This window comes from Electrona antarctica (assembly GCF_951216825.1).
Source record: "Electrona antarctica genome assembly, chromosome: 4".
Classification (NCBI taxonomy): Eukaryota; Metazoa; Chordata; class Actinopteri; order Myctophiformes; family Myctophidae; genus Electrona; species Electrona antarctica.
The window spans coordinates 40,658,334-40,671,719 of NC_136809.1; the positions used below are offsets into that span (position 1 = coordinate 40,658,334).

General features: G+C 42.2%; 1 protein-coding gene across 1 annotated transcript; it reads left to right on the plus strand.

The window, feature by feature from the left end:
- The first annotated feature begins 8,464 nt into the window (after positions 1 to 8,464).
- On the plus strand, positions 8,465 to 13,062 carry LOC306921321 (uncharacterized protein). Its single transcript, XM_079498430.1, has 6 exons — positions 8,465 to 8,569; positions 9,901 to 10,078; positions 10,469 to 11,277; positions 11,323 to 11,950; positions 12,476 to 12,536; positions 12,854 to 13,062. The coding sequence occupies exons 2-6, from the start codon at positions 9,919 to 9,921 to the stop codon at positions 12,936 to 12,938; spliced, it is 1,743 nt and encodes a 580-aa protein (XP_079354556.1). The 5' UTR covers positions 8,465 to 8,569; positions 9,901 to 9,918; the 3' UTR covers positions 12,939 to 13,062.
- The last annotated feature ends 324 nt before the right edge of the window (positions 13,063 to 13,386 follow it).

Sequence of the window (13,386 nt, forward strand, 5' to 3'; positions counted from 1 at the left end):
TTACCTTTACAAAACGGTAGTATGTGGCTTGTGAAAATACCTCTTTTAACATGGAAGCCTATGGACCGCAAAAAAAATAACACCACTAGCTCCAAAAGGGGGCGTGGAAAGGGGGCGGGGAAATGCTGTGAGATAGGCCTATTGCACTGAGGTTTCCTGACTGAACTTGCTCCGCGCATGTCTGTGACAGGCGTGATGCTCATTACTTCTGTGGATGGGATTGAACAGAACAGGAAGAACTATGCTGTTGTTCTAGGAAACAGTGACAGCTATTTTCCCCTCAAACAAGGAAATAATTGACCAATTTCAGAACATAGTAACATTTGAAAAACAAGTTTACATCCAACATTCAGTCACTATGGTGCATTCTGGCAGTAATGAAAAACAGGGTGGTGTGTATAAGGAGTTATTTTGACGTCAGGAACAAACGAACGTTGAGAAGTGTCTCGAAACTTCGAGAAGATTCTGGAATTCTGTGCCTTCTATTCCATCCATCCAATCACAGATTGACAACACTTGTGTTTATCCATCACTTGTTCCTACGTAATTTGTACTATATAATCCTACTCATAACAATTGTACACTAGGACCTCCATGATTGATTTTTGACAAATTGCTGTATTGTGTAGAGGCTGTGATCTGAGACTTGTGAACAAGAAATAACCTGAAATTAAGACTAAAACTAAAATTACTTTACCTTAATTCCTCCATTTCTTGTGTCTGCTTCATTGATTATTTCAGGTAAATGCCTTTTTTATGCATTTTGACTATTCTGTGTGTATCATTTATAACTGACCACTGCCTAGTACTTTTATGTTTTATACTAAATATATACTGATTACTTGATCTTTAAAATGGCTATAACTACTTTTAATGATTATCCTTCTAAATTATTACCATTTACCTCACATTGACAATATCTAAAGTATTCCTGTTAATGCTAAATTACTTAAACTTATAACATTAACAATCTAAAAGACTTAACCTTATAACATTAACAATCTAAAAGTTTAATAACCATTTTGGTAAATTGCATTCTAAATGCCCCCTGACTGGGTTTTATGATGGAACACCCATTATAATATAATGACTTTAAAGGTATTAATATAGAATTACAGTTTAACATTATAACATTAAAGATAAAGTTAATATTCACTTGGTTTAATAAGGTTTTACAGTCCTTCTGACTTGAGTACTTTTACTCTATTACATTTCCAGAGTTTCACTCTGCCACTTCCTATCAAAATTGAGGAAGTATTACTCAAATATAATAATAAATTAAAACAGTCTAACAAGACCCCATTAAGATCCATATTCCTATAACTAAATTTCCATCAGTTGTAGCCTACATACTTTATAGAAGAAGCATGATGCATTATCAGGCAGATAATGGATTGCATTTTTAACTTTTCTAAGCACTCAAAGCGCTTTACAATGGTCCATTCATTCATACATTGGGAGGTGAGGCGGCGAAAAGGTAGGGCCGGGCCTTAATTTTTGGGCCTGTTGAGAACTCTTTGGGGCAGACCCGTCTAGAGTTTGAATGGACAGGTGTCAATCAAAAGGGAGACATCGAAGAGGAAGGACGGGTGGGGAGGGACAAACATATGGAATGTCAGAACAGGTCAGCTCCATATATGGAGATCTAAGGGTGCACTCACACGGTTCATGCAATTCTCTGTGCTCGTTGGGTGTTGTGTCATGGCCGCCCAGCGGCCCAATGCATTTCCAATGGAGGTCACATGGTTTGACCCAACATTGTGTTGTGTGAGGGGGAGGGGCGCAGTCGTCCGCCCCTCCCCCTCACACAACACAATGTTGGGTCAAACCATGTGACCTCCATTGGAAATGCATTGGGCCGCTGGGTGGCTATGACACAACACCCAACGAGCACAGACAATTGCATGAAAGGTGTGAGCTCAGCCTAAGGGTTTGATGAGATCAGATGAACATGATGGAGAGGGAAGGGCATTCTGGACTGAAGGAAGTAGTCTGGCCAGGGCCCCCTCGAAATCCACTGCATGAGTGAGGTCAAGGTACAGTACACAACTCAGCGATTTCAAGGGGTCCCCAGTAGGACCTTCTCCGTTAGCTGCTTGAATGGGGTGGGGGAGTTGCATAGGCCAAACAGTATGACCTGGAATTGCTAACCCTTGCCCGATGTAAATGGTATGGTGCCTTCTATGAGGTACTGTACCATACTAGTATGGTGCCAGTAGTATAAATCGAGCCTCTGGCATAGCTCAACCTATCAGCATCTGCTGGGAAGATACAGTGAGCTCTACCAGCTGGAGCGTATTATGTGGTCTAGTGTAGTCTAGTGGGTCAGAACCAATTTGTGGGTCGCGGACACATTTTTATGGGTCCCTTAATTTTTGAGGGGCGCTAGCCCCTCCTATATACAGGTTTAATGTTTGTTTTTAGTTCAATGTTTGTTTTAAAACACCATTGACAATGAAGAGAAATGTGTTTGTCCCTAACACAAACATTGATGTTGTAAGATGATAAGAGCGCCCCTCACTTCACACGGGTGTGATTTTTTTGTTTCCTACATTTTGTTTTAAATTATTATAATTAAAAAACAATATAAAAAAAATCCCAAAAAAGGGAAAGTTTTCATGAATTAATACCAAATTAAATGATTTTTCGAAGAACTGTCTTGACAAATAAAAACAAAATGTAGGGAATTCCATAAATTATAAACGCGCAATTGTGCGCTTGTAGATCTGCTATTTTCACTAAATTGGGTCCCGCGGTAATGTATAATTTCTCTTTTGGGTTATGGGCTAAAAAGTTTGGAAACCACTGGTCTAATGCATTCTCAACGCTGACCAGGGCAGCAGGTCAGAGTCTATGGATAACTCTGTTTGACTGTCAGTAATCCATGCAGTAATCTTCAATTGGTGTCCTTTCTGTTCCAGGATGACAGGGGTGGCCCAGGCTGCCATGCAGGCACTGTAGGTTTTCTTTCTTTTCAAAATCTTTTTATTCAGGTTTTTCGACAATAGCCCAGGGGCAAGTATTAGACAGACACATAAAATATAAAAATAAAACTCAATCCCCTATCCCACCCTCCCCCCACCCACAATCCCAAGGATAGTCGGAACAGTCTGGAGGAAATAAAATATATATATACATACACACATACACAAAATACATGCATACATAATTACAAAAAATAAAAATATAATAAAATAAAAAAGCAGATTTTTCATAGAGCAGATTTTGTTTCTGTTGTGGTTTGGCGTTGGCCGAGGCATAGGCACGGCACACTATGCAGTTTGTGTGTTGTGGTAGAATGTCATAAACGGGCCCCAGGTCTTGTAAAACTTTTTCTCAGAGCCGGCAATTGAAAACCTTAACATCTCCAACTCAAGACAGGACATTATATCACGAAGCCACTGACGGAGCACGGGCGGGGCAGCATCCTTCCATTTGAACAGAATGGCACGCCTAGCGAGCAACAAGGCAAAGTCGACCATACGACACTCTATGCGTGTTAGAGGAAGGTCATCCCTTCCAGCAGTGCCAAGGAGAGCCACTAAGGGATCTGGGTCTAGATTTTGATGTAGAATGTTGGATAGAGTATTGAACACATTCCCCCAAAATGGTTGTAATTTAGGACACATCCAATACTGATGGATCAAAGTTGCATCACCGCTCTTGCACTTGTCACAGGTAGGAGTTACGTCAGGATAAATACTAGCCAGTCTAGCCTTAGACATATGAGCTCTATGGACTATTTTAAACTGCACTAAGCAATGTCGTGCACAAAGAGAAGACTTATGTATAGAAGAAAAAATAGAATCCCAAACTTCATCAGACAGTGTGAGGCCCAGATCATGTTCCCAGTCAGCCTTTATCTTATCTAAGGGCGCTGGCCTCGAATTTGAAATGATATCATATAATATTGAAATGGCGCCCTTAATCGTCGGGTCAAAAGACAGAAATTCATCAATAGGGTTAGCATTAGGCTTATTAGGGAAGTCAGGTAGTATAGAGCTCACATAATGTCGGGCCTGCAAAAATCTGTAGAAGTGTGGTCTAGGTAGACTATATTTCTTTGAAATTTGATCAAAGGATGCAAAGCTCCCCTCTATAAACAGGTCTTTAAACCATTTGATGCCCTTTCCATGCCAACTCTGAAAGGTCATGTCTTGCGTTGATGGAACAAAAAGGTGGTTGGAAGCAACAGGACTGACCAGGGAGAGGTCTCTATAATTATAAGTTTTCCTGAACTGGGCCCACACTCTCAGCGTATGACGCACCACCGGGTTAGTTATTGAATCAGGCAGGGGGCGGCCAAGCGGTGTACTAAGAATAGCTGGAAGTGATAGATCCCTACACGACTTCAGCTCCAGAGATGTCCATTCCGGGCAATTAGGCTTAAGGTAGAAATGATTCCAAAAGGCAAGACACCGGATGTTAGCAGCCCAATAGTAATGACGAAAATCGGGGAGCCCCATGCCTCCATCCCTCTTTACCCTTTTAAGTAACATTCTGCTCACACGCGGCCTCTTATTCTGCCAAATATATGATGAAATTCGGCACTGTAGGTTTTGATTAGCCCTGCCGCAGCTATGTCCCATACCGTCTTCTACTTAGATCTCGATCCTTGCCAATGGCAATCGGTATGAGCGAACATGGTTGGGGTGAGCGTCTCCAGAGTTAGTCTCATGTTGGACCAGTGTATAGTCCTCATCAATTTGGCACTGAGTGTCGTTAAGTTCACAGTCCGGATACACTCTGTCAGCTTGGTCTATCCTACGGAGTTGATGTTCTGGAGGGAGAGTTGGGTTCTTGTACTGTCCAGTCTGTCCACCTGTCGTTTAAACGAGGTCATCAACAGGTAATGAATGGCGGGGTGGGTATGTTTTGCCATAGTGTATTGGAGGGGTAAAACAATGGTCACAATGCCAGCAATGAGCTACTACTACTTACAATACTTTTGTATTGATGAGAGTTATTTTCTACTCAACCTCCTGGTGTCTCAACTTTCAAAATAGCAGATAAGCTCACAACTCGTGAGAATGAGCGAATAGGAGAATTGGATCAGCATCACGTGATTCTTTGACCCAGCAAAAACTCGGATGTGTCAAAGAATATGATTATATTGGCAGAATTGTGGAAAGTTTAGCATCAATGGTTGTTCCAGTCACCTGCACTGTCTGCAATACTTCACCATTATGCTGCAATATGATGAAAACAACCCATAAAATGTAACCATGTGTATGTACTGTACATTCCCTAATGCAATTCCAATGTGTTCATTGTTTTCACCTGTGACAACCCGGCCCGTGGGGCCATGACAAATGGAGGAGGATGCAGGCAGTGTACACGTTTAACAATATAATTTATTAACAAAAGGTATAATAACTTAACTTAATCTTCAAACAAAAGAGTGTGGGATGTGTAAGTCAGTAATATCAGTGTGGATGTGTGATCAATGTAGTGTGGGGTGTTGAATGGTGTGTAAATCAATTAAGGCATACAGTCAAACAAACAAAAGGGTGCTGTCATCTGGAGGGGCTCTTTAGAATGGCTGCCGTACCAACTAATTTATAGAGCTCCAGGGAGCAGTGATCAGGTGCTCCCAATGCATCTATGATTGGGGAAGATGGGAACCTTGGCCGACGCCTACACATAGATCTGTGAGGGGAAACACATAGATAGGGGAGTACCGGTACAAAGGGACATAGACAACACAGGCCCTACAGGCCAGGCCAAAGGGGATGTGACACACCCCATGAAGCAATGACGGTTTTGTGTGTCTCAAAGAATAGCCAATTGTTGTTGTTGTTGGGAAAAAGTACAGAATAAAATGCTCGAAACAGAGATGTTGAAAGATACAAGTGCAGAGGTCAAGAACGTAGGGAGCGAGGCGTGAAAGAAGATTGTTATAATAGATTGTTATAAAGATTGTTAAAATATTTCTGAATGTATGGATGTAGGCCTATAATGATAATGTGTAGGTTATAACAACAACAACAATTTTTATTTATAAAGCACTTACTGAAGAGGTTCATCATGCAGGGCTAAAATGTTTTTTTCTTTCTTTTTTTTTTTCTTTCTTTTTTTTGCAAGATGACATTGCAAAAAACAGGCAAATAAACCTGTCTGGTGTGGTGCTTCCTCTAGTCACACTGCCAGACAAGTAGTCTAGTGCACTCAGGTGATCGAATTGCCGCTTGACACTGCCCACTCCCACATGATGCCACATCATCTGGGAAACATGCCAGACAAAGGATGACATTTGTTTTCAGAGGAACGTAACCTAACTCGAATCTAGCAATTCTATTTTGGGCATGTCAGACTTGACTTGGTTAATATTTTCATCAACATCAAGATCACTTTATTTGCCAAGCATAGTACATTTACAGAACATTGTCTATGAATCTCTCTCTCACTCACACACACCCAAACCTATAACTTCTAAATGTGTATCCTAAAACTAACCACATAACCGTCCATAAAACAATGTCTTCTATTCTTTTTGGGGACATTTGGGTTAGTTATACACAAACACACACACTGTGACCCATACAATTTGGTAATGGCAGTCCGCCTTCCCATCTAGTTAGAGAAAATTAGCAAAATGTGTGGCAAATCTGCAAAAAAATGCTTACCACTAGCTTTCTTCACAAATGTGTTCATAAAGGTGTCTACTATCACATATAAATGGAATTAACGTGAATGTATTTATGATACTTTTTAGGATTATTTTATGGTGTAAGGCTAGAGACGAAAAATTGCAAATCTGCAAGCTCACAACGCATTGCGCTATAGGCACACAGAATAATAACTTCCTACTTCTGGAACCCTTCCCTACTTCCTTCACAGGTGTTACTGATGATACTAGAATGCCACAGACGAATAACAGTCTAAGTCCACACTATTGATCCATAATGTATAAATGATAGATAAGGGTTCAGGACAACGAGGCCTTTTCGTGGAGGGGTCAGAATGAAATTTGAACTTAAGACTGTTTTTCGTCTGTGGTACTCGGGCTCTATTCCATTTAGTGTACTGTACATGCAGGTTCTCACTTTTTCATTTCAAAGACTCTCATAACTCTGAGTGTACAAATGTTCCATTTGTTCCATCTACTATATAATGCGCCACGTCTCAGTCTGCGTACGTGCGTACGTATGCGTGCGTACGTAACTCGAGAACCGTTTGACCCACCGACATCACATTCCACACACGCGTTCCACACCCCCACAGGGAGTGCAGTGCCAGGTCAGGCTCTGCCAGCAACTCCTTTCACCTGGGCCAGGCTCTGCCAGTGGGCCTAATGAGGCCAACTCCTTTCACCTGTGCAATTTCCAGCCTCTGCCTCAGCCAATCGAGGCTCAACCAATCAGGCTCTGCCAGTGGGCCGAATTGATTGCCAAGTACACTTTTCAGTTTGCAGTCTTCACACACAGGCACATACACAGATCTCCATGTGGGACACCGGCTGACAGTTAAAACGGGTGCTATGACAACGTATATCATTAGGTTCCCAAGTTGCATCGTTCCCAAGTAGGCCGGTGGCCGATGCGACGGGCACATAGGCCTACAGGTCTAGTTTGTACAAATGTTCCATTGGACACTCAGGCTCAGAATGGTTCCATTTGTACACTCAGTTACAGACCTGTACGTGCCATTTGGAACCAACTCAAACACACAAAGAGACCCATTGTGGCAGCGGTGGCCGAACGGATAGCGGAGCGGTCTTGATACCGGAAGGTCGCCAGTTCGAATCAGCGGTCCGACACGTTAAAATTACCACCGCTGAAGTGCCCTTGAACAAGGCATTGAACCACTACGATGAAATGTGTTCTATGAGCAGGGCCTGGCTGGAAACAAGTTCTTGAGCTTAGCCCAGATACCCTGGGTAAATATAGTAATCAATCATGGTGTAGCAGAGTGTGGTTTCCAGTTTCAGAAGGAAGTAGGGAGGGGGCCCAAGTTCTTTAAAAAATGGCGTGTGTGCATAGAGATTTTTCAAGAATATAAATAATCCCCCAACCTAACTTCTAAATGTGTAATCCTAAAACTAACTACAACCTGAATCTTTTTCTAATTGGAAATTGATCTCTAAAAATCTTTTTTTTTAACCGTCCATAAAACATAAACAGAAATGTCTTCTATTCTTTTTGGGGACATTTGGGTTAGTTATACAAACACACACACACACACACACACACACACACACACACACACACACACACACACACACGCACGCACGCACACACACACACACACACACACACACACACACACACACACACACACACACACACACACACACACACACACACACACACACACACACACACACACACACACGCGCGCGCATGCATGCGTGCGCACGCACACACAGTAGTATGACACAGCAAACAGAAACAGTCAGTTTCTAGTAATATGTTACATTGTGTACTGAGCATAATGTTCCAGGAAGGAAGAAGAAGAAGAAACAGAAACACACACAGGTAGGGCATGTGGGAGGATCTTGATGTTCAGCATAAAAGTTGTTGCATTTCCAATCACCCTACACACAGAGGGAGTTGCTCTACAATAAGTGGTAAGATTTGGTATTAAGGATGGTGATGATATAACTTTAATTATGGTACAATTGGGGGGACAGATCGATGTGTATCACTGTGTGTGTGTGTGTGTGTGTGTGTGTGTGTGTGTGTGTGTGTGTGTGTGTGTGTGTGTGTGTGTGTGTGTGTGTGTGTGTGTGTGTGTGTGTGCGTGAATATGAGAGAGACCCTGGTCAAACTGTCTATGTTTTATATCAATTTTCTTATTCATGACAAAAACAGTACAATTAAATATGCTGGCAACTATGACAGCATATTTCACAGTTCACACATGTGTGTGTGTGTGTGTGAACTCCAGGGCGTTTGTGTTTAGGGGTGCACTGGGAGTAGAAAGGATATACAGAAAAATATAATCAGGATTCAGTAATGAAGACATTCATGCAAATTCAACGTACTAAATAAAATAACAATGAAAAACACAGTACAAGAAAAATGTTTCAATTCATCTGTTTGAAAATCGACATTTCAGTGCAGAAGCTCATAGAAAGGATCAATGGTGGAGACTGCAGCAGGAAAACTAAAGTAAAACTATCAGGGGAAAGATTGATTGATTGATTGATTGATTGATTGATTGATTGATTGATTGATTGATTGATTGATTTGTCGATTAGTTCGTTGGTTGTTTGTTGGATAGAATTGAAAGAGATGATGAGGTTGAAGAAAGACAATTTGTAACCACTGATAATTACATGTAAAATCTAGTTCTTAAATATAGTATTACTATACCGGTAGTTTTCTTTTGTTGTTTTACTACTGAATGACATTATTTATTAACTGTTCTAAGTATTTTTGAATGAATCAAGAATGCATGCATGTATTTCAATAGGTGCACGCGAACCCCTCCTATACACAATAGATAACATAATCGAAAATTGGAAAGGAAAAAAAAAAAAAGAAGGAACTGAGTGTTTTTTCTTTACTTTTTTTTCATTTAAAAAGAAAAATGTCTGTAATTCAGTTGATTTACAACAACTTGTTGGGAAAGTTTGAGAGCAAGAGTGTCTGTCCTGTTGTATTTGTTTTGTTTGTCTGTTAACATTTGTCACTGTTTAACTGTTTTTAGTTTTTTCACATTTATATACCTTTTTTAGTATTGTATTTGGAACATTTACACTACCTGTCTGTCACTATTATTTTTCATTTTATATCACTTAATTACTCATTATCTGTCAATGATATTCTGAAGTTATGTCATTATACAAAATGCCTAATCAAAACAGTATTAAAAAAAAAGAAAAAAAGAATGCATGCATGTTCATGGACAACATGGACAACAACAACAGACAATATATCTTTTCACATTCTCCAGAGAACGTGAATAGCCAACATGAAGCTGCAGCTACTGGTGGTGTTGGCTGTAGTGGTGCTAGTTCCCAGCCTGTCTGAGGGGCGGAAAGTCACCAGATGTGAGCTGAAGGAAAAACTTGGAGATGCAATTGTTCTACATGGCAGACTGATTCGGTTAAAGAACTTCGTTTTGGCTAGAGGTAAGACCTTAAGATGGAGGGTTTGACGTAGCCTACTATACTGTGTATACAGTTCAACTCTCTGGAACAGCTGCCCATAGTGGGCAGAAAGTGCCCACAAGTTAGTAGAAGTTATTAGCTGTGGTAAAGCACCTGTGATGATGTTTTAGATGGAGTTATTGGATGTATTAATGTTTTTGTTATTCAATAGAGTGTTAGATGCTTAGGAAATTCCATCAACCACTTTGTTCAGTATTGAGAATGTAGGCCTACAGTATACACAGTAAATGCCTATATTTCAAAAGTGATCTGTCCGAGGTATAAAGATGTAACAATTATATAATGTATTTTGTCTTTCCTGCTTCGTGTTCCCCCTTCCTACCATCTTTGATTCTGGATGGCTTGGTACAGTTATCACTGAAGTGGAGTGGAGAAGCCATTTAAATGTAGATACTAGCCGTGTGAAAGTATTTGGCCATCCCAGACCAACAACAACAGTGGCTCCAACTACACACATAATGACGACTGCCCTACCGACAACCACGAGGCCAAACCCAACGGCACCCGCAGTCACAGTCCAGCCCCCAACCGTTCAGCCAAATGTAACAAGACCAGCAGTCACAGGAACCAAACCTGCACCTGTCCGCCCCACAACCGCCCGGCCTAACCCAACGCCACCCGCAGTAATGGGAACAAGACCACCCGTCCACCCCACAACCGCCCGGCCTAACCCAACGCCACCCGCAGTAATGGGAACCAGACCACCCGTCCACCCCACACCCGCCCGGCCTAACCCAACGCCACCCGCAGTAACGGGAACCAGACCACCCGTCCACCCCACAACCGCCCGGCCTAACCCAACGCCACCCGCAGTAACGGGAACCAGACCACCCGTCCACCCCACACCCGCCCGGCCTAACCCAACGCCACCCGCAGTAACGGGATTCAGACCATCCGTCCACCCCACAACCGCCCGGCCTAACCCAACGCCACCCGCAGTAATGGGAACCAGACCACCTGTCCGTCCCACACCCGCCCGGCCTAACCCAACGCCACCCGCAGTAACGGGATTCAGACCATCCGTCCTCCCACCAACCGTTCATCCAAATGGAACAAGACCAGCAGTCATAGGAACAAGCGCACCCGTTCGACCACCAAGAGCAAGCGCCCAGATGAACCGAACAAGTCTAGCATCTGTTGAAGAGAATGGACGCTCTGAGGTAGAGGAGAATGGCAGTCCTGAAGAGGAGAATGGTGATACCGAGGTAGAGGAGAATGCCGCCAGTGAGGAAGAGGACAGTGCTCCTGCTGAAGAGAACGGTGGTACTGAGGAAGAGGAGAATGGTGGTGTTGATGATGAAGAGGACGGTGGTAGTGATGATGAAGAGGATGGTGGTGTTGATGACGAAGAGGATGGTGGTGATGGTGAAGATGAGGATGAGGCTGATGATGATGAAGAGGATGGTGGTGATGATGATGAAGAGGATGGGGGTGATGATGATGAAGAGGATGGGGGTGATGATGATGAAGAGGACGGTGGTAGTGATGATGAAGAGGATGGTGGTGTTGATGACGAAGAGGATGGTGGTGATGATGACGAAGAAGAGGATGGGGGTGATGATGATGACAGTAATCTGATGGACGGAGAGGAAAACACAGAGGAAAGTGGTAGCATCAGGAACAAGAGGGCGATAGGAACTCGAATGCCTGGATATACAAGTAGACGAAGAATACCTGGTCAAAGGCAAAGAAGACCTGGTCAAAGGTACAGGCACTCTCAAAGGTTCAGGAGACAATCACTTGGTCTCTATGGAGCTTTCCAACTGAGCGATGCCCTCTACTGTAACTCAGGCTACCGGCACTCCAGGAACATCTGCCAAACAGACTGCAGTGGTGAGTCTATAGCAGGGTTTCTCAAAGTGGGTGCCGTGGCACCAGTCCAGGGGTGCCGTAGAATACTTTGATAATATTTGGAATTGATCAACATAACTTCAGTTTAATCACTTCTAGTCTAGTGTAGACTTCTGAGTTGCATTGTACTTGAGTTAGTTTTACACAAACTATATATCTTCACCAAAAATAGCTGATCTACAAGCTCACAACGCATCACAACCTGACGCAACGTGGCGCGCTGTGAGCTTGTAGATCTGCTATGTTTTGTGAACGTACCCACAGAATAAGTGTGGTGGGGTTCAAGTGAATGTTAACGGTCAAGTATAAAGTTATTTCCATTCTGTTCTAATGGAAACAGATAATTTCTCTCAAGTTTTCCTCAGTGACATAAGATTCTAAATTAACAGTGTAATTCAGGGGTGAGTCAAAAGGTTTGAGAACTTCTAAACCTTTGTCTAATCGGTTGGATCTGTGAAAATCATTTTAAATAATGCATTACATGATTTTTTCCCCCTTCCCCTGCAGCCTTCACTGACGATGACATCAGTGATGATATTGCCTGCTTTGTGAAGGCTCACGTCTGGGTGTAAGTACAATAACACTTTGTAGCACAGAGTCTACATTATGCTACCATAGACTATGTATATAGAAACATAGAACAAACATTTAAAGAAAAAAGAAAAAAACACAAAATGTGCAAAGGATAAACAACGTTGTTCACCAAACATTAATTGATGTGCCATATATTTCTTTGCAATCACAAGATGTCTGTTTGCTTATCAATAGAAATCTGTGTAAAATGTGCATTGTGTTTTCAGGACAGTTAAATCAGAGATAGAAATATGGACAAAAATTCTATGCTGACAAATGAATAGTAATTCATTATGTTTTTGTTTCAAACAGGAGCTATTTCAAGCTAAGCCAGCGGAGGCGTCGTCCTCAGTGGGACTTTTTTGCAGATTGCGGTGCTGAGTGCAATAAAGGCTGACACCTAGCTTGCACAAAACAAATTGCACCCACTGTTTTACACCAAGTAAACCTGTGATGTCTCAATAAAGCATTTTTGAGAAATTGTAGAAGGTGCGCAAAGAATACTTTCATCCTCTTTTGTCAATAATCAGTTTGAGTGGGCTTCTTTTATCGTTTTATCGGCTTCTTTTAACGTTTGCGACCTTTGTCCTATAATCGGTTCAGGAATATAAAAGAAGACCACTGCCTCAATTCCTACAATTTCAAGTGCTTGTCAGAGTGGGGGGGGGGGGGGGGGGGGGTCCCCAGTTCAAATATGATCCTTATGGGGTGTCTGAAAAGGTTGAGAACCACTGGTCTATGATGCCAGATACGTGAACTACTGTACACTGAACTACTGTACACACAGATGGACAGACGGAGAGAGATTTCATGCATTTGTTGGATTTAATGTCCATTGCCATTCA